We start from the raw sequence: 23,276 nt of genomic DNA, 5'->3' as shown, positions 1-23,276 counted from the left end.
ACAACAGCATCAACATCATCATCATCATCATCAATGGTAAATATAAAATAATTTAACTTCAATGCCTTGGTTCCGGAGACAATGAGGTAGACTCACGTTGATCAAAGTGTGCTCCTTCAGGCACCTGCACTAGAAATGCTTGGGGTACATGTTCAAGATTCTGATTCTTGAGACACTCTGGATTTGCTGAACTGGAATCTTTCAGGCTCATGTTCTGGGATCTTATTCTCTGCATTGCTCTCTGAGTCACTCTTACATATCTTATGTTGAGGATTGTGAACCACTGTGAGGATATCTGAAGGCCTGATATTTCCCTCCCATATTTTTAGCATCATTTTTATACAAGTTAGGAGTTTAACTCGGCTAATCCATTGCTGTACTATCCAGTGTCCAAAATTGTCTGTACAGATTCTGTATAACTGGGAATTAAGTAAATTACATTAGCTTTCTCAAGAAGTATGTTATTTTATAAAGTTCTTTCTAACATCTAACTTCACTTATGCTGATGTCATTTACCCCATCTCTTCATTTTCTCTCTCACATTTGGGAGGAAAAGGAAAATTATCACCATCCATCTTAGAACATTCTTTATCTGCACATCATTCTTAAAGACAGCCCTGAGACATGATTCTTCCAGACAAAAGAAGCTGTGTCATCATCCAGGAGTCAACCAGTGGGATTATAACCCACCTGCATATTCTGGGGACAAACTGAACACACCCCGAACTGAATGCAGCAGGCGCCTCCACCAAGCACCCCCCTCCTTATGGGATTTGTTTTCTCAGTGAGGAGCACCACTGAGCACGAGGTTCTGGGCCAGTCCTCCCAGAGTGAGCCCGGAGTCAGTCAGTCCTCCCAGAGCGAGCCCACCCTGATACCCAGACCACCACAGACTTCTTTTCACATCTCCTCACACCCCAATATCTCTCATCTGTTCCAGTCCCTAATCCAGGGGTTGCCAACACCAGCATCTCCAGGCCCAGGAACAAAGTCAATGTGTGCAGCAACTTCTTCTATAAAATTAGGGAGAAGTGGTCCATGTGGCTGAATAGTAGACTGTAGAGTGCACGCCCTACCCCAGATCATGTGTGTGCACTTAATGTTGTCCAAACAGAAGAAATGTGTGTAATTCGCAAGCCCTATTTGGGTCTCTCTCCTTTTTCTTTTTTCTCTTTCTCCCCATTTTTTCCACCTCCCTGACCCTGGTAACCACTGCTCACTCTTGTGTCTATGTATTTGATTGGTTTAGATTCCACAAGGAAGATCATGCAATGTTTTCTTTATATGTCTGGCATATTTTACTTCTCTGTGTTGTTGCAAATGACAGGATCTCTCTTGTTAAGGCCGAATATCCCATTGTGTGTCCTCAGCATCCCTCGCCTGGCCTGTTGCAGTGCTTGCCACACCGTTGCTAGCCTCTTCCCACTAATCCTCACCATCACAGGTATAATCCCGTGGAAGCCAAGTGCAGCCACCCTGTTTCCGTACCTAGAGAACAGCCAGCATTCTGGAAAGGGGGCTACGGGAGGTGAAACCAGTGAAAGTGATCATGGGGCTGGAGCAGACAAGGTATTTTGGGTGTGGTGGGAAAGGCTAGACTAGGCTTCAAGAGGGAGGGTCTAGTTTTCTCCACCCCCGACTGGGAAGCTGGAGCCAGGAGTCCGGACCAGGGCAGGTGGGGGATGAGGGGAGGGGAGGAGGTCCCAGGAAGGTGATGGAGTGAGACACGGTCCTCCCTCTTCCCTTTCCTTACGATATGACTTCCCTGCCTCCTTCCCTTTGCTATCTGCTCCTCTTTCTTTTCTCTTCTCTTTCCCTAATGCTGCCTAGTGTATCTCCCCTCTGCTGGTTTATGATTCCAGTTTCCATTTTTCCTTTTTCCCCTCTTCATCCTCTTAAGCTTCAGTGCCTTCTCTCCCTCAACCCTGGCTGCTGCCTTCACACTCTGTAAAATGGCACTGGAACTTAGATAGCCTAAAAATACATTTAATTCTTTTTATTGCCTACTGTCAACCTAATATGGAATGTTTCATATCTTTCTTTTACCCAAAAGGCTGCTTAAAATTAGTTACATGAAGTCTACCATTTGCATTGGTTCCTCAATTGCTCTTTCCTTCTGGCAAGTGACCCTAAGTAGAATGACAGCATCCTTGCCATTGTCATAATCAGTTATTCTGTGCATCATAAGAATTACATGAACACTAGAGGAAATTAACTAAAGTGCCATACTTGCTTTCTTGTTACTATAAATTATCTTAGCCAAAATACCAAGAAAGGATAATAGCAATTTTCAAATCAGGCAATATATCCAACTGAGTCATAATGTGGCAGGAACCATAGGGAAACTTAATGAAAAAAGAAATATTTTTTAAGCATAGCAAGTAAAGCTTTAAAACATGTGCAAATTTGAAAACTATTATTTAACATTTTATAAAAAGAAATAAAAACACTCTGACCAAAAGTATAATCATGTGAATAAATGTGTGTATAATTTAAGCACAATACCTAATCCCAATGAAACACAAAAATGTATATACACAAATTATATATGTATGTGTATATATATATATATGTACACAAATTATATATGTATATATAGTCTCAAAAGGTGTTAGATATTGTTTGTGCAGAAGAACATGCTTATCAGGTCAGAGACTGTTAGAATAACAGAGACATTGATAATATCTCAAATTTAATATACTTTTCAACATAAAGAAACTGATCCATTCAGAGAGATCAAGACTGAAGGATGAATGATGGATGGAGACATTTCCATTCTGAAAAGGGCATCTCTGTATAACTCGAAGAATGTAGATTTCTGTTTGGTTATAGTTTTGCCTCCCTGCTCCCAGGGGGCAGAGTATGAAAGGCTGGTCCCCAGGTGAGTAGTTTTCAGATGCTACAGAGGGCCTTGGTTTACGGACAAACGATATTAATGGCCATTGATGGTAGATGTAGCTCAGATTAGTTGATTAACCCCCTGAACTACCTAGTGCCTAAAGAAAAAAAAAAGCCAGGAGGCATGGACAGAGTACCTTGGCAACACTGGGATACACTGCAAACTGTTTCCTGAGAATGGATGTCCACAGATGCTACATAGGACAGGATGGGTATTGAGGATGGTCAGAAACTCACACAACACTCCATAAGCATAGAAATATGAGTGAATGATTGTGTGTACCCCTATATGAGTAACTCTCAGGAAAGAATAGAAAAGCTGGAAGGAAATTAGGCACTACACTGTGAAAAATAAGTCAGTTCCATTTCTAACCCCCAAACTTGGGCAATAAACAGAAGAACAATGGTAAGAGGAAAATAGCATTGTTCCATCCAATTTTGTGAGAGCTATGGACTTTGCAGGAAGATGTATGATTGATGGAAATGAGGGAGGGACTCTGAGGCTTTCCTGCCCAGGATGTTCTGGGATGTTGAAGCAACACAAATCAAGATATGTAAGAGATGCCTGCTGGCACAGAGGTAGGGAACTACTTTTGCAGAAGAGGCTCAAGAAAATACTCCTGAAAGAAGGGAGTACAATATTGGAAAACTATCTCATGTATAGTAGATAAGATTTTTAGGTTCTTAAATGATTGTTGCAGAATATGTGGCATGTACCTTCTTTTCCTGAATTAAAGTCCATTTCATACCCCTCCTTTCACCTTCATTGTGTATCGATAGTTGGGCTGCTGATTTAGTAAAGAAGAGGACAGAACTGCTTCACATTTCTGCAAACTTTAACTTAGGGGCAAAGGAAGTTAGGAAAGCCAATATTTTCTTCTACTCAGCGTCGGGTCCTGTGCCTAGGTAGTCTGCCTATCAGTTCTATTCTTCCTACCTTGGCCTAAAGCCTCCATCATCTCCCTCAACAGCCATTTCAACAATAATTGTTATGTGGTTGTTGATTATCAGGCTACCAGCTTTTGACTCACTCACTAGATAGATAGTTTGATCTATTAAACTGTAGATTCCTGGGACTCCCACGAACCCAACTGAATTGAAATATTGGGAGTCTGACCCAAGGAATCTACCTTTTCTCCCTCTTTCCAGGTGATTCTTATGAGCCCAAATATTTGCAAAACACAGTAGCAATGTACTTTTTTGATTCATTTTAAAAATCCACATGAAAAAGGATTGTCTTCCTTTCTACTTGTATCACTTGGTGAAGAAACTCAGAGCAAATATTAATCCCAGGAGAGCCCCAGGACTTACTGCCTCCCCAGATGCCTGCATTTGAGTAACAGAAATATTTATATCACCCTTTGGAATATGATATTCTCATAAATGTCAGCCTGTGATAAGATAGCAATGATGAAGCTTTATATATTTTATGTATGTTGCTCATGTCATCATTCAGAGAAATTAAACAGACCAAACCCAGAATTTTAAACCCCCCAAATTAACTTAAAGTACAGAGGGAAACTTTTGAATTCTACAGATGAGGAGCTTGAGAGGCAGAGACTGAGGCATGAATGACAACACGGGTCTTGGCTGGATCCGGGGTCCAGGTGTCCCGAGAAAGCCCAGGGTTCTGCCCACCATCAGTGTCTTTTCCTTCCTCCCCACACCCGCTTTTCTCTTCTCATATCAGAAACACATCTGACTTCCACTCCTCCCTGTCTCTGCCTCAATGATGAACGATCTTTTCCTTTCATTCTGAGTTCTTCAGTATCCAGAATTTACCTTCAAACCATGCCTCTCTACAGGACTTTCTTGGTCTTTCAAAGTCACACCTTGCTTAAAAAAAAACGTTCCTCATAGCACTACAGACAATTTCCAGTTGTTCAAATTACATGTATTTCCCAACATCATATTAAACTGATTCTTTTATGTAAGTGTTTCCTTGTCAGTTTCTGTTCTACTACCTTGCAGTCTATCTTCTACCTTTGAGCAAATTGTTTATATCTAACATGAAATCTCATGAGATACGTCTCTGAGGAACATATTATAATCATTATGACCACAAAAGGGATCACTAATATCATATCAAAGGAAAGATTCCACAGGGAACACGTGACTTCAGCATCAGAAATGTGTTTGTTTACATTTCAGACATTTTTTTGTCCCACCCCCCCACCTGAGGTAAAGTTATCTGACAAATTGAAAATCTTTATTTGGCAGGCAGAGGTTTATAAGAGTTACTTCCTGAAGTGCAAATAGAGAAATATGTACCTTGAGCCAAAGCACTAATGTGATTTTCATTCAAAAGAACTCATTTTGAATGATCTGTGTATTTTATTGCCTACCTTCTAAATCTATGGATCCTCAGAAAAATTGGTCCCATATTGGGCACTAGTATTCACACTGTGCAAACATTGTTGATCTTTTTAAAGTGAGCATAAGCTTAAAACAGATTCCTTCATTTCTGAGACCTTAATCTTTATCACTTTTTTCTTTAAACCTGAGGTTGACTGGAGGCAAACCTTTTAGTTGAGTTAGTCCCTTTTTAAAAAACTTTTTTAGTATTTATTTTTGAGACAAGATAAAGAGAGACAGTCAGAGTGTGAGCAGGGGAGGGGCAGAGAGAGAGGGAGACAGAATCTTAGACTCCAGGCTCCAAGCTGTCAGCACAGAGCCTGATGCAGGGTTCCAACCCATGGACCATGAGATCATCACCTTCCAGAGCCAACGTCAGAGGCTTAATCTACCAAGCCACCCAAGAGCTCCTGGCATGGCTTTTTCAAATTTAAATTTCAAATGTTAAATGTAATAAATTTTAAGAATGTTAAATGCTCAGTATATAATATCAAACTTTTCCCAGATTGATATAATTTTCTACAATTACTTTTTTAAATTTGAGAACCTCCAAAGGAAAAGGATCATGTTTCAAATTACACTTCTTAATAATTGAAATGAAATTTGTTCCCTAGGTAGCAAATCTCTAAAGGTTTTCCTTACATCATTATGTGTTTATAACTTCTTGTTAGAATAGGTGCCAGACCATATGATGAAAAATGTCTGGCACATGCAGGCATTATGGTGAAACAGTTAAAAATGTAAGCTAATGAGTCAGACTACTAATGTTCAAATCATGTAGGCTCTGTTTACTACCTGGGTGACTGCACAGATTTTTAAACTCTCTTTACATCAGTATCGCCATTTTAAAAGCATTTGCTCAATAGGATTAGATGAGCTAATATTGTACAGTGCTTAGAATGGTGTTAGGCAGCATTTACTATATAAATATTGGCCATTGTTATTACTACAGAAGTAGATCTATTATTATCATATGGTATCACAATTATTTTACTGTGCTGTGCTATAATATTAACCTAGTGAGCACTCACTAATTATGAAATAGATGACTATGGAGATATATTCTTTTAATTTTTTAAATGTTTATTTATTTTTGAGAAAGAGAGAAACAAGAGTGTGAGCAGAGGAGGGACAGAAAGAGAGGGAGATACAGAATCCAAAGCAGGTTCCTGCCTCCGAGCTGTTGGCACAGAGCCCAACATGGAGCTTACACTCACAAACCATGAGATAATGACCTGAGTGAAAGCCAGCCACCCAAGTGACTGAGCCACCCATGTGCCCCAGAAATATATTCTTTTTACTGAAATATTTGAAGATCACATTTCATTACATTGAAATAAATAGCACTTTAACTGTGGAGTAATAGTAAAGATTGGAAAATGCATTTGATTTCAATTTAAGTCCTTTTCCTCCAAGATGGCTGAGGATTGTGAGAGCCTGGCTGAGGCAGTGGGAGTCTCTCAGGGGAGGAGATGGGAAGATAAAGTATCTTTTATCAGATCCTGGATTCAAAGCGAAGAGTCAAGATGGTAAGTGAAGAAAGGCAACATCTATAAGTCAAGAATCAAGCCACCAAACGGAAGGCACAGACGCCAAGGAACTGGAGAGCCAGGAAGTTTGAGAAGAGAAACAAAATGGGTCAACAATGAGCCTGAAGTTGTCACTGACACAAATCCTGGGGCAGATGCTGTCACCCAGAGCTAGCCTCATGAGACCTGATTCCCAGCCAGGAGGCCACATGCCTTCCTTGCTTCTATTACTGCTGCACTGCTTTGCACCAAACATAACCTGAACTTGTATTTTCCGCAAAGACACATATGCAAGATGATATTCATTACCTTAAAAAATGGTATTCACGTGCAACCTCATCACAAAAGAAATAGAAACCACCTCCCTCAGTAGCAAAAAGATAAAATAAATATTCACATGTCCCTCTGACAGTATCAGAGCACAACAAACAACGCGATAAAATCATCAACAGAAACAGAGACCTAGAAGCTATGACAGATACTGCCACTAATAATTTTTAGGTATCTCAGAGATTACCTGGGGGGAAAGAAAGAAACAAAAATAACAGAACAAATGTCAAATTCATAAAATCGACTTGAAAGAAGGCATCTCCAGAAAGTGATCTTTATCTGACTCACATTTCTCTTAAAGGAGAGAATAGGGAATTCTAGCTTGATCTTGCTCTCAGTATGTTGAATATTCATCTTGGGCAACAGAACACAATTTACATAATGTGAGGCCCAGGTCTGTGTGCAGGAACATCCTTCAGGGAACTCAGATGAAGCTTCCAAACTAACAAGAACATTTTCCAGTTCACTGCAGAGGGAATCCGCAGCTCGAATTTCATTTTTTTTGACAGGATTTCCCAGATTTGCTCAAGAAAATGCCCCAGAGAATGATTCTGCTTAAGTTGTGTGTGTGTGTGTGTGTGTGTGTGTGTGTGTGTGTGTGTGAGTGTTTGTAATGTCTATATATATATGTTTACATGTAGTTTTTTGATGATAATATTTAGTGACAACAGAGTTATAAAGAATTTAAATGAAGATGACATGCAAACTCAAAGAAGAGCATTTTTCTTTGAGGCACCATGGATTTAACCTGTCAACTTTTGCTCAAAGGAGAAAAGAAATACTTTCATCTAAGTCTCTATTGTTTGGTCCTGTGGCAGAAATTAATTCTACCTCCACTATAATGTATGGATACAGCACATCTGAATGTGAATTATTTGTAAATAGTAAATATTGTAGAAGTCATATGGCTAAAAAGGTGCTCAACTTCTAATATACATTAACACAAAATAGAAAGATTTGCTTAGATTTAATTCAATATACATTGTATATTATAAGTCTTTTCCCCCGTAAAACCTTGGCACAATGTGAATTCTTGTTTTTAAAAGAACTACTCTCTTTAAATCTTTTTTAGAATTCACATTAATCTGTTTCTTCTTATAAAATAATCTTACAAGAAACTCTCTAAGACAAGTACATTTCTAAATAGAAATAAAGATTATATTAACATTAACTCTTTCAAAATTATTCAATTTTCTACAAACTGGTTCATTTTTTAAAATATTCAAACGCACAATTTTAAGAGGTAATATCACTCTTCTGCTTGATATACTGATATTCTCAGATGCTAATGAATAATGAATCAACAGCCCTTACAGCATTGTAGTAAAGACCAAATATTAAAGCAAAGATAGCAGAGTCAATAGATGTAGACCCTTCTCATTTCTGTTGTTGCTGCTCCCATATTTTTTTAAAACATTGAATGAAGAGCCAACATTTTTGGCATGTTACTTACTGATGGGTAGAGGTAACCTTCTCCATTCATGGCTATATACAATCCTGTCTTCACTCCCTGGATGGCAACAACGCGCAGTCCCACTGGTATGAGGTTGAACAGTGCTGTAAAGATAAACGTGGCCCATCACAAATAGGCAGGGGAAACAAAGCTTTGCCATCACTTTTCTCTCTCTCATTTCTTTTTAAAAAAATCATCCTTTTTACAGCCTTCTGAGATGATCCAATTAATCATCTTTTATTTCTCTTTCTAATGAAGACATCTGCAATGGGTAAAATTAGCCCTTGAACCTCAATTGGTAGATCTTAGCAGTCTGCCTACAGCATTTTGAAAAACTGGTGGACCAATACACACAATCAAGCCTGTAATCATGATTCCAGTCGCACAGTCTCTGGCACTGTTTGATCCCAAAAGAAATCAGCTGTGAAGATTCTCGAAGAGTGGAATCACAAAGAGCCTAAGCTGAATGCTTAGTCTGGTCTTTCAAGCAGAAGGTGTGCTTTATCACTGCAGGGTAGGACAGGCCAGAAGTTTAAGAGGCAATTTGAAAACTAAATTAGTCTTGCTGAACCAACATAGGATACCAGCGGAGCCCAAAAAAGGTGTGCACCTGCCAATGTGCTCAGTTTAGAAATAACGAATCATACTGAATGCACCCACATTTTAGAGAGAGACATTTTCTTTACTAACAAACATCTCATAAAACTATGAGTGATAACTAAAACAAAAGGGGGGTAAGTGTTCAACTTTACCCATCTACAAGAAAAAAACTCATTTATATTTCCATGTTTCATTTCTTCCCTACTGACCAGAAAAGTACTTTTATATTTTTTTACATAGTACAGATAACTTTGTTATCATTGAGTTTTTTTTTTTAAAAGTCTTAACAGGGGCACCTGGGTGACTCAGTCTGTTGGGTGTTCAACTTTGGCTCAGGTCATGATCTCACAGATTGTGGTTTGAGTCCCCCATTGGGCTCTGTGCTGACAGCTCAGAGCCTGGAACCTGCTTCCAATTCTGCGTATCCCTCTCTCTCTCTGCCCCTTCCCCACTTATCCTCTGTCTCTGTCTCCTTCAAAAATAAATAAACATAAAAAAATTTTTTTATGTCTTAACATTCCTGTAATGTATTGCCATGCTGGGGTTACATGTTGACTCTTTTGTGGGTATTCCAGCATCATCCTTAGTCTTAACTCCTTCATGATGTGGGGGACTTTAATGGAAATACATTTATAAGAGAGCTATTAATTACCCACAGTGCGGTTATCTGCTCCCACTCAAGGTCTTAATTCACGAGTAATTCCAACCAACTGGACCAGGCCAGAACAGGCAACAGCAGCTCTGAAATGCTGAGATAAATGTGTAAAGAAAATACCTGAGGTTTAGGTTCTCAAGTGTATTCCACAAAAGACAAATAGTTTGAAAAATGTGGGTAATTTTGGCTTCAATCTATGGGTCTACTCAGTACATAATTAAAAATGGACTTTATAAATTAATTTCTATTTAATTCTGAGGCACCATGTGTTTTCTCTGAATAGGGTGGGGGAAATTTACACCCTCTCTTCCAATTATTACATGCTGCTGATCCCAAGATGTCTAAATGCCTGTGACGAAAAGAAAATGGCAGGCCATGGCCAGATTTAATCAGCCATAAAAACTCAGGGGCAAAATAGCTAAGTGAATATTAGCTTTCATGATGCAAGCTAACATTGAATTGTTTTCCATGGGATTCTAGGGGCTTATGTTATAGAAGAATGAGGCTTATGCGTGTTCACTCCTATAATAGTAAACACGAGCGGGAGTCATTGAGTAGTACTTGGTACTTCTGTTGTTGTAACTCAGTATTTCTTCTGTGTGGGACAGGGCTACTGGCCAATTGCACTCCTGGCCAGAACATCTAAACTGTCCCATCTCCCTTATATTTTTCTTTTTTATTTTTTTTAGTGTTTTGTATTTTTAAAGGATGGGCACCATAGAACATTTCCTGATTTAAGTGTAAAAGTTTTGAAGGAAAAACATAATTGGATGCCTGTCCTTGAAATCTATTCTAACTTAACCCATTCGAACTTAATTATTCTAATCTTTATACATTTTTAATGGTATTTGTAGGTGCCATATATTTGATATAGACCAGAATGTAAAATGTAAAAATTCTAGAAAGTAAGTACATCATGAAATCATCAAAATAATGTGGTATGGGTAAGAGAAAAATTAGATGATAGCCTAAAATGACCTTACTATAAAACAGGTTTTCCTAGGATTTTGGGTGAGACCTGAATTCTAAAATGTCAGTTATTATCATTTATAGAATGATAAATGAAATAGTTTGATGAATGAATCCATATAACCATCATCATGTGGAAGCCAATTCAGAGCTGACTGTGATCCGTCTGTGGTGCTAATTAAAGCCACAGATACCCACATTAATTGAGGCATCATTATATTTTCCATTCATTTTGTGTTTTATTTAATCATAAAGCAGTGTCACAAAGCCTAGGGAAGTCACAATAATAAGATGATCATGCTTTTTTTATTCTGTGGTTTTCCAGACAATAGTGATTTTCAACCCTCGGCTATACTTTAAAATGACCTGTATTCATAAAACAAAATAGCCATGGCCAACCACAGACTAATTAAATTAAACAATAATCTCTGAAAGTGAGTTTAGGGTTTAGGGCATAAGGAATTTTTTTACAAGCTCCTTAACTGACCCTAAAGTACAATCAAGATGGGAACAGCCGTCCCAAGGCCTGTAGCTTGGTGGGAGCTGTGAGCAATGAGTAATTTTTACACATCAAATTATCAGGTCAGGAATTTCTAAGGTGAAAGGGATGCTTGTAGCATTTATTAAATCTGTTAATGGAAACAATTAAGTTTAAGAGCACAGGAAAACCTCAGGACATCCCCAAAAGTAAATTAGGGGAAAAGAAAACCACCCCCTAATCAAATGCCATGGTTCATGGCAATGCTAATGTTTAGTAGATAGATGGGAAGCTCTAAGAATTTAAAACGAATACACCCTGAAAATGAGCGTGTGACGAAGTAAACTACGTGCTCAGATCTTTCCAGGGCACATGGAAGCCAATAAATAGCAGTCAAGTTGCTACAGTATCTTGTCTATTAGGACCAATCACCCGTCATCAATCAATCAATCTTGCCACTTTCCCATCCAGAGATTTCTGCATCTTGGAATGGAAAACCTAGGGAGGATGTTAGGATCAGGTTCACCTGTCTGCTGGCCTTTCTCTCTCTTCTCAACTCACCTAAAAATCTTGACAAAGGCAGCTTAATAGGGCGGTTCTGACTTTACCTGGTTCTAAATAAGCTCATGTTTAGTTGTGGGATATGTGTCAAATCACAAAGATTTGAAGACTCAAGCCTCAGTTTTGTCATAGGAACTTTCAAGGTGGCAGCATGGTGACTTTTAGGTTATTTCTCCTCATTTTTCCTGCTTACAGATTACTAATCCTTGGTTTGGATCCAGAGAATTATCAGATGTCTGGAATACATTCATGAATTATTACATCACACCCTCCGTCAAACCAATAGGGCCATGCTGCCTCTAGGACCTGCCTGCCAGCACCTCTAGTGCTCACCCTCATTTTTACAGAATACGTCTCATGGCTTAGGATTTTCTCAAGGTTCATAAAACTACTGTAATGAACCAGAGAAAAGAAAATAACCTCCAAATCCTACCTTGAGAACTGTGTTTTTCAACTATAAAAGTGATGGAACACAAAAGTAGAGTAATCAGTAATTCCCGTGGCTATTATAAAGCTACTGTAGTCCTGCCACGTTTTATTAAATTTTATGGTCGTACAATTTTTATTGCCTTTTGTGGAAGAATCTATATCTCACCCTGTTTTTCTCTATTCTGTAACGTCTTGGAAAATGTTGAAATGGCAACAAAACTAACCCAACTGGCTGAAAGCACACATAAAACGCACCGTAACTTATAAGAACAGAAGGTGTGGGCCAGCTCTTTGCACAGGAAAATGCAAGTCCCTTGGGTGTGGGCTCTGGGACTTGGTTCTGAGGCTTATACACGGGAGATCCTGTCCCCTCTTCATTTTTCGAACTGTTTTTCACCAGTATTGGGGGGATTAGAAAGGACTGCAAGTGCTGCCAGAGACTCTTGTTCCTTCAAAGGTGGTTACAGGGTGAGAGAAAAGAAGCCCTAGACATTTAGAGAACAGAAGGTTGTGTGTCTTTTAGTGTCTAGTCTCAGCTTTCCAGTTTAGTGTTTAATACTGTTTGGATAACCAGATACAAATGTGTGTGTGTGTGTGTGTGTGTGTGCACACGCAGATAATGCATACATCTGCGCTTTCACAGTTTAGAAAATATTGTACTCCTTATTAAATTCTGAAGCAATAAGCTCTTAAAAGACAGCATCTACCTAACACTTCTTAATTCTATGTTGATTCCCATCGTTAAAAATAACCAACTTGTTTGGCATTGCCAAAACCAAAGAAGATGGTAGGGGAAAATGTATAAAACCTGTGAAGGAAATTATTTTAGCCCAACAAAGCAGCATTTTCATATAGCTATGGTTTATTTCCTTTCTTGAAAACTTTGTCATGAGGGATGGCCTCAACCTCTTAAGTCTGAATGACATAGGTCTTACAGTAGACATTGCATGAAGACATCAGAACTTGCAAATCTTGAGAGTCCATGATCCCCACAAGTAGAAGACATAAGAAAAAGAGGATGCCTTTTGTCAAAGAATGGGTAAGGAGATAAAGACACGGAGAAGAAAATGAACAGACACACATGTATTTGTTTGAATGAGAAGAAACTTATATCTTTTATAGGTCAAAGGTGATCAAGTCTTTATAATTTTAAAAAGTCAACCTAATATCAAAATTCCAACAAGTAAATAATGGTTGAGGTCAGTCTTAAGAATAAAAATGCTTTCTCTTTCTTCCTTGTGTTTGAATTCCTTTACTTTTTCTTTTCTCTAAATCAAAGAAGGAAATAAACCACTTGACAAAAAAAAAATCAATGAACAAATACAATAGGGAAAAGTTTAAAAGTACAGAAGGACAATATAATAGACACGAAGGGGGGGAAAGATTAGAGATTGAAAAGGAAGAAAATGCAGATAAACAGAAAATTTTTAAGTTGAAAAAACATTAAATGAAGCAAGGCTAAAATGTAAACACAATGGCTAGAAAAATATTAACATTTCACTTAGTGACACCAAATGCAAAAACAGCCTGCTTTATATTATTAGCTGATCTTGGTGCTACTGAAAATTTGATTACTAGAATTTAAAACAGAAAGTGCCTATAATTTGGTTATGTGTATTCAAATCCTCCCTTTTTCTCATGTAATGATGTTCTATAAATGAAGGGCTAGTATTAAATGGAGGAAAAGATTCATATCCACTCCTGATCCACTAGTAATACGTGAATAAATATTTCCAGTAAAATCATTGTTGCTTTTCATTCATTCTCCTGAGTAGTGGTAAGTGTCTATTTTAGAATTAATGTAATAAATTAAACAAATGTGCCAGAATAAACAGAAAATAAGAAGGGACAACTGACAATTGAATAAAGTGAAGGCAGACACTAATACAATGGAGGGTCAGTGGGTTTTCAATTAAAGAAAAGTCATCACAGACCCAAATATATACAGTTAAATATTTTAAACGATGTATGTAAAGGCACAGAACCTTCACATTTGCTCTATAGAAAAGATACTTTTCTTGTTGAATGCAAAGAATTTGAAAAATTCCATTTCCATGATTTGAAACAACTAATCCTTATAGTCCTTAAATTTCCACAATTATCATTAAAAAGCTACAGGCCTGATAAAATTGTTTTTCCAAAGTAAACACAGATTCAACTTTCAACTGGAACCACTGGTGTTCTGATTTGACTTTTAGGATAATGAAGATTAAAAGCAACAACAATGCTAGAGGTATCAATTATGTTGGGAAAAAAACCAAAGAGAAAATAACTTCTAATTATCTTAAAATGACAGCTTTCTTTCGTTGCCGTTAATGTTTTCATCCATGTGGTCCAAGTACAATAGTAAATGGCATTCTAGTGTGTAACATTTGTAAAAATGAACCAACATAACAAGAATTTGTAAATGGATTTTAAGAAGTCATTTAAGCAGCAGCGTTATCTTCTACTGACTGCGTTAACAGGTGGCCTGAGGTTGTCACTTACTAGAATTAGTGCTGTCATCCTTGGTTCCATCGAGAGCCCCATCAGGATGCATTTGCAAGTAGTAGCCTTGCCTGCAATATAATCTGGTCACTATGCCCTTGAGCTGCGGATCTGAAAGGCAAACACAGTTATCATAAGCCTCACATGTGTCAAAGTAGAGTTTCTTTTTTCTTTTGCTGATTCTTTTCTTTCTTTTTCAGAAGAGGGCATTTGATAGAAGTAGCACCTTTTATTCTCTATCTCGCAGATTCCTCTGTATGTATCAAACCTGCAGCATATTGATCAGTGAGGGTGAAGGAAATGCGGTCATAGGTTGCATCTGTCAGCGGCAGAAAATAGGTTATTTTATAAAACCAATGTGTGGATTGAAATGATTGAAACAGTTAAGCTACTCAATCTATTTGTTTAATGATCAGTTAACTCCTAAACTAATTAGTTTAATAGTTTAAACTAATGCCATTCAGGATGGCAGTACAAGAGTTGTGCAAGCTTCGGGTTCTAAGAAACGTTATTAAAGGCTTTTTAATGGATTTTTTCTTTTCACTTAATTTGACAAGTAATCCCAAAAGGTGAAATGCTTGTATTTAAAAAACAATCATACTAACATTTTGATATCTACTCTTAGAAAAAGCCCCATTATGGAGAATGCTTCTTTGATGTCTGAAGGATCAGCCTGACGGGCATGAATCATCAGGTACACATGCATGGCTCATAGCAAACTGGGAGAGTCCATTTCTGAGCTGAGGGTGAGGCACCGTAACAAACCTGTACTATCAGGTCAGCTCTGTGGCCATAATCTGGACAAACTAGACAAACACATTTATAACTAAAAAAGAGAGTGAAATTATGTAACATGGATTTTGATTCTTAGCTGGAAGGGCCAAGGATAGAGGACAGCAGAAGTTTATTGAAGTTTAAAGGGAAATTATACAGTAACAGACCTCTCATTTGATGATTCATTGAAAAGAAAACTACTCAAGTGACCCAGGCTTCCCAAGGAACCAGTTGTACCTTTGAAAATAAATATTTACATGTGGCTTTTCAAAGGCCATCCCCATCTCATGACTAGAGGTGATGTTGTACATCATATTCGTCACCATGGCAACTGGCACCTCTCCAAAATCACTGACTGGGACATGCAAATACGATCAGGCTATCAAAACAGTAGATTGGAACAGAACAATGAAGCCTACCATCTTGTAAGTGACAGAAAATTTGTGGATTTGCCAACAGATGAAGACACACACACAAATCACACATGTCCAAAAAAAAATTCTAAACCAGAATACCCTTAGTCTTATGTTTAGTACTCAAGAAATTAAAGACTATGTCAATATCTACTATTGTGGACATATAATATAACTAACAATTTGAAAAATGACTTTTGCGTACTTAGACTTTCTTCAAAGACCATATGATAGTGAAGAACACTTGGGGGGAATAATGCATGAACACCGCAGCATCACATCGATGTGACTAAATATAATAGATGCATCTAGCTGCTTTTAGAAGGCTAGGATTAAAAACCATCTAAGTGATTATTGGGATTGTGTTACATATGTTCCTTATTCTGTAGTCTATACCTTTAAAAATCGTACAATGCTAAAATGCGCATTAGTGGGAAAAATCACTCTTGCACCTTAGTCTGCTCATCACTCAGTAAAGTTTGACTGGGTTTGACCTTCTAAGTATCGAGGCTTTCTTTTCTCATTTATGCTGCATTGTATTTATGCTCACTGTCGCAAATCAATGGCTTGGAAAAGAAGAGAACAAAGGTAAAAAGTTAGGTTCTTAATTGCCATGAGGACACACAAGGAATTTCAGAGATTGACAATCCTTCTGCAAAAGCTTTATGTTCTGAATCGGTTATTGTTAATAACCCTACATTTTAGCTACTACTTAAATTCATTACATCAGGCAAGGCAGTAAAAGACACGTAACCCCCATAAGCCCTCTCACACTTAAACAGAACACTTTGTCCTCTTCTTTTCTTCGTTGTTGTTGCTTTTCCTATCATCAAAAACCCAAGGGATAACAAGCATTGATGAGGGTGTGGAGAAAGTGGAATACTGTTGGTGGGAATGCAAATTGGTGCAGCCACTGTGGGATACACTATGGAGGTTCCTCAAAAAACTGAAACTTGAACTACCAATCCAATTGATCCAGCAGTCCCACTTCTGGGTACACAGCCAAAGGAAATGCAGTCAGGGTCTAGAAGAGAACCACACCTCCATATTCACTAAGCATTATTCACATTAACCGGCATATGGAAACAAACCCCATGCCCATCAGCGAGTGAATGGATAAAGAAAATGTGGTATATGTACACAACAGAATATTATTCAGCCTTTAAAAGGAAGGAAATTGTGCTATTTCCAGACACCATGGATGGGACTGGAGGACATGAGTCTAAGACCTTTCTGGCTATACCTAATTTCTGATAAGAAAGTATGAGCAAAGCACAAAACTGTGGTTTTGAGTTCTCGCTTAATTTCAAAGACACAAAACCCAATTGATTTCTATGTGTCTTGTTCCACATTATTCGATGTTTTCTTTTTTGGAAACCATAATAATACTGACTGTGCTTGTCTCAGGTGCCAGGCACTGGTGTTACCTTAAGGATGAGTTCATTGAAGTCATGACAACCTACTTAATAGGAAACCCACTTTGAAGATGGAAAGGGGAGTCAGAGCAATGAAGTAATTGACAAAGAACACAAAACTGACAAGTGCCCCACTGGGGTCTGAACATGATCCTACTTTTTAACCTCTAAACCGTGTGGCCTCTGGAAGTTGAACAGTTGGCCCGAACCATCTTAAGAACCTAAACTAAAATGCGAACCAATCTTTTTTTTTTAAACTAAGCTTTTAAAGATTAAGCACAGCTATATCTAAACCCAAATCCTGCATACCTAGAGCCAAATCAGCGATTAAAACAATAATACGAAGTTAGAAAGAATCTAAGTGCCTGAAAATCTCTTCTATAATCCACCCCATTTTGCCATTGGCCACATTCCCAATAAAGTTCCACTCATGAAACCCTCACCAAAGTTGCAGATTTAATACTGTGTCATTCTCTCTCCTCCACCAACTCCAGCCGAGAGGTACTTGTATCCCTGACTCATCAGCTCATATGAACCATCCCAACACCGCGCCTGCCGTTGCCATTCCATCTAAAGAATTGCTCTGTTTTTGCAGATGCTGTTTTCACCATCTCCTTCTCATTTCCCTTGTTCTATCTGCACTGCCATTGGAACTTCAGCCCCTCATGGTCTCTCTCGGGTGGCGTTCCCACCTGCAGTGTGCCCATCCCATCCAGCAGATCAGGAAATGTGCAGTGGCTCTGCCCCCTCACGGAACTACTCACATGCCCTGCAGCAGAGGGCCCCCCTCTTTCCTTCCCCACATTGTTTTCTACTGCTTAACCTCATCCCCTGCAAATAGCCTCGCCTGGGTCACTGTGGGCTGCCTACAAATACCCCACACTCTTCCACATTTATCCTGTCCCCTTAACCTTCCCTGTCTCAAATCTGCTCACCTACATAAAGATGCCCCCTTGCACATCTGTGTGCACACACCCACATCTATGCATCTTAGCATATTTAACTCCTTTTCCTCCTTATGAAGTTCAGCTCCATCAATTCCTCCTCTGGGGCACTTCCCTGACACCGCAAATGAGTTCAGATTCCTTTGCTGAACACCTTTGCATCAGCATTCTTTATAAGCATTACTTATTTTGAAAAAATACAGCATTATTCACATTGGCCAATCATCAAAATTATTTCATTTGAAATGTTTTTAATACATTAGAAGGTACAAGAAATAATACAACCTACATCTGTGTTAACCATGGAGGTAAACAAATGTTACTATTTTGCTTTATAATTCATGATTTGAATTTCACATTTATTTGTGCAATTATAAGATTCATGTTGGGGCACCTGGGTGGCTCAGTCAGTTAAGCATCTGACTTCGGCTCAGGTCATGATCTCATGGTTCGTGGGTTCGAGCCCCACGTTGGGCTCTGTGCTGACACCTAGCTCAGAGCCTGGAGCCTGTCTTCAGATTGTGTGTCTCCCTCTCTCTCTGACCCTCCCCTGTTCATTCTCTCTCTCTCTCTCTCTCTCTCTCTCTCTCAAAAAAAAGAGAGTGATGTCTATCTCCAAACTGTACTGCAAGTTTCATAAAGAAAACTGAAATGTATGATGTTGCTTACCATTACATTTCCAGGGTCTAGTTAAATAGGAGCTGGGCATGAAATATTTCTTAAATGAATGCTGACTGGGTTAGAGTGTAATTATCTAGTAATTTAATATATTGCTAATAAGAGTGAAAATTGTAATAACATGAAATCCAGGATGGCAGTAAAGCCTAAAAAATGTCCAAAACCTTTGACCAGGAAATTGTATTTTCCGGACTTCTAACTTAAAACTAAATCACCAGTATTATAAACTTTTGTGTAATGACATATGTGTATATAATATGAGCATGACTATGTAAAAAATGCTATCCATAGGGAAAAAGACATGGGAAACAACACACAAAAGTGTGAAATATAAATATATTTTGCTGGTTCCTAGAATACGTGTTCGTCAACATTTTATTATTTTAAAAATCTATAATTTAATGATGAAAATGTAGATTTTAATAAAATGTATTAATGCTTTTTGACAAAGGATGTATAACAGTAACATTTCATGCATACTTGCAAATAATACTGTAATACATATATGCAAATAACCTAAATGCATATTACTGTTGTAGATTAACTGGTTGCCAAAATTTTCAAGGAGTCCACTTATTAGTTTCTCTTTGTGCTTAATCACATGTCCATAAAACCTTCACTATGATCCTCACTAATAAAACTAGCCATAGGGAAATATGGCCATTTATAGCATGAGGTGACTCTTTCAAATAATTAAAACATAAGGAAACAAGACCTTCCTTCAAAGGCCAAAAGTATGAAGCCAGATAACCATAACAGACACATATCAAAAGAAAACAAAGCAATTTTCTTGAGAAAGCAAATCACAGCAGTTATATGTGGTCAGGCAATGACATGACTAAGTTTCTAGATCTACTATGTAGAGGAGAATATAACCTTGCTCTCTCTACAACAAGTCTCGACTTCAGCCTAATACATGCTGGGCAGCTCACACATATGACTTCATGATTCTGTGAGAGAAACTTTGACAGAAAAGACCAAAAGTACCTCACATGATGGCCAGAAGGGACAAGAACCAGTCTGGGCAGCTGCAACAGGAGCACAAGTCTCTGAAAAAGCATCCATCATGGGCTGCCTCTCTTCCAAAAAGAAATGAAAGGCAATGCATTATAGTTTTAAAGACCCAGTATCAGAACTTCCTGTTTGATTATCATCTCCAAAAATGAGGAAGAAATTAAGCTTTGCTAATAGTTAACATGAATTGACTTTGGAGTTTTGTGGTTCACATGTCACATGAGGTCCTTGAAGTACGTGAGGCACATTGGAAGCATCTTCCAATTCCGAGGCGCTGGCCTGGTGACCTGGCTGTCAATCATTATTCCCAATAAGTGTTCTGCAGTATGCAAAAGTTTATATCTTCTTGGTTAAGTTGACTTATAAGTTCTATTATCTAGTTTAACTCAAGTTAAGATATTTTACGGGAAAAAATTGGGCAGAGATAATATATATTAATGGTGATACTCAAATAAAAAAAATCTACCACCAAGAAAACAGCAAAGATGACAATTCCTTCACAAGGGTTATGTGGTTGAAAACAAGTCCACAAATAAGTAAAAAAGCAATTGTGACCTACCTATTCAGATCTAACATGAAGTCAGCCAAAAGTGTTTGAAAATGTTAAGAAGACATCTACTCTGATAAACACAGACTATCACCCTAAATGAGTAGTATGCTTGAATATAAAACATGAACATATTACATGTGCGAAACAAGCTTATATCGATGGACATGCTCATTTGTTTTTCATTAAAATAATAGGATAAGAAGGTTTGGTGACATTCTTCTAGTGAATATTAAATATAAGCCCTACAAGAATGAGGATTTTGCTTTGAATGCTGATATATCTGAAACCCCTACAAATTCATCTCTCAATTAATAATTGAAGGAAAATAAATATGAAATCCCACACTTAATTTTATTTAGCGATGTAAAAAATGCAAAAATATTTTTCAACTCATAAAACTCTGAGAGTTCTTTATTGTCTTCTAAAATACTTAGACATTTCAGAACATTTACTCTGCTTAAGAAAATATGAAAATTGTGTTTTAATAATTATCCTTTTTCCTTCTGTTTTCTCTTTTGTATACTTACTGTGCTACACATTTTACTAAAAATGTTTTGAGGAGACTCCTTGTCTGAAACTCTGTACTAACTATGCTATCTGACATTAATTAAAATAGAAGTCATGGAAGCTAATGTGCATATATTTGAAGAAAAAATGTTTCATAATATATTAGCCTCAATACTCAGACCTGAGAGAAATGCAAAGCAGTTCAACTGCCTTCAGATACAAGAAAAAAAACCCAAAATTTTAAATTAAAACAATCATTCTCTCAGAAGTGAGTTGATTTAAATCAATCACTGTCAGAAAAATTGTTTTCATGCAATGTGCAGACTGACAAAAGAGAAATCAGGATAATCCTTAGAATGATGGATGTATTTATAATCATTATTTAAATTGAAAAACGCACAATATGGCTTGTGTTTTTACATAGCAAATATAAAAATGTATATACATCACACATAGCATGTTTGTTTACACATAAATTTCGGTACTAGTTGGTTATTAGTGCAGGTTCTTAAATGTCATTTCTCGATTAGCTATGGAAAACTCACATTTTTTTTTTAGGGTAAAAAGCAACTTTGGGAATAGACATTTTTGTGGTGGATCTAATTAGATTCTGGCACTCCTAGTAACAGAAAATAGCATTGTGAATAATTTACCCAAAGCCATAAATTATCATATAATTCAGCCATAAAAATAAACCACATTCAGGAGCTCTTCCAAAGGGATGAGAAAAAAAGGTGTGGTGGGGACACCAGGAAAATGATAAATAAACTAAAGTGTATGAAAACCTGCCATATCTTAGGTTAATTCCTTCGGATGACATTCAATCAATTTCCTCTGGAAACTGCCCCCATGCTACCTCAAGGGCTCACCCTCTAAGAATCCTAAGTCAGCTATTTCCAAATGGTTGCCTGATCACCACTGCAATCCAATGCGTTACTACTTCTGTTCAATTTTAACTGCTGATTCTACATCCTGTAACAGGCTCTCCCCCTCTGCCTACCAGAATCTTATCCCTGCAGGCACTAGAGATAGAAGCTTGCATTAAAATAAAAATAGTTCTTGCCCTCAAAGAGCTTGCTGTCTACTGAGGGAGGTACGGGAAAACGTATAATATGGTTTTATGCCATAGTCATGTGTGGAATTATTGGCTTTATGTGTCTTCCTGCCCTCCAAGTGCATCATAAACCCCTTGATAATTTGCATGATGTTATTCAAAGTAGCCGATCACTATGCTTTGCACAGAGCAGCTGTTCAACAAAAATTTAATGACTGAATTTATTTTATTTGTTGTTAAAAGAATCTATATATAAACCCTAAATAGCATTCAAGGCAAGATGCATTTTTTATATGTTAGTTAAGCCCTGAAGGAGCAGAGAATGCTTGAGATAATGTGGGTTTTGAAATGGAAATGTTAATAATAATAAAAAAATTTTTTCCAAAATGATTTTGGGGGAAAAAATCCCTCTTAGTAAAGTACATTAAGGAAACAACAGTGGGTAGAGCTTCTTCTTGGGGAAAATACTTGAGAAGATGACTAAAGAGAAGACAGGTCATAATATCTTGCTTAATATTTGACCCTCAGCTCCAAAGAGCAGACATTTTGGCATTTGTTTTCCTATTGCTGCTTTCAGAGAAGTATCTCAAATGAATACTCAAAATCTTAGAATATATTTGCTATAAGCACATATTACTAAATATTTCTAGTTAAACTACCAGAATATTCCATGCTTATTCAACCAGTACCTAAATGTTCAAAGATAACCCTTCTTTCTATCTTCATTACAGGAATTTTTAAATTAAGAAAACCACTATTGGTAATAACTGCTACAAACTTCCTTTGGAATTCTGAAAGGAAGCTGAGATATTGTGAAATACTCACAAATTGAAAATTAAACTTGTTATACTTTTTTTCACAATAAGGCACACTCACTCCCCCACCCCCCTCACACATAGCAAAATGTTGGAATCCCTTTGCCATTTAAGTGGTCAAAATCACATTCTTTAAGTTTGATAATCTTTTCACTTCATGTTGCTCAACCAAAAAGCCATTTTATACTTCATATAAGATAAAATGTAATTATAAACATTATTTATAATATTTATAATGTTATAAATATTAATCATGCCTCTATGTTCTTCATAAAATTTGAGATCAATCAAATGTAACTGAATGGCTTAAGTAACAAAGGCCCAAGAGTGTATTAACATTTGCTAATATTTTATAGTCAAATACTGTC

The 23,276-nt window shown here is 37.4% G+C and overlaps 1 protein-coding gene across 2 annotated transcripts in view; it reads right to left on the bottom strand.

Annotated features, from left to right (window-relative positions):
- The window catches only part of FGF14 (fibroblast growth factor 14), a 612,348-nt gene that overhangs the window by 116,056 nt on the left and 473,016 nt on the right, over positions 1 to 23,276 (bottom strand). For both annotated transcript variants that reach the window (XM_029936471.1, XM_029936472.1), the window contains exons 2-3: positions 14,745 to 14,855; positions 8,566 to 8,669 (exon numbers count right to left, since the gene is read on the bottom strand). In XM_029936471.1, the coding sequence (XP_029792331.1) occupies positions 8,566 to 8,669; positions 14,745 to 14,855 (215 nt within the window). The remainder of the gene's footprint in view (positions 1 to 8,565; positions 8,670 to 14,744; positions 14,856 to 23,276) is intronic.

This window comes from Suricata suricatta, chromosome 4 (assembly GCF_006229205.1).
Source record: "Suricata suricatta isolate VVHF042 chromosome 4, meerkat_22Aug2017_6uvM2_HiC, whole genome shotgun sequence".
In the NCBI taxonomy this organism is placed as follows: domain Eukaryota; kingdom Metazoa; phylum Chordata; class Mammalia; order Carnivora; family Herpestidae; genus Suricata; species Suricata suricatta.
The sequence above is the reverse complement of the archived record's forward strand: the minus strand, read 5'-3'. Positions and strand labels throughout refer to the sequence as shown.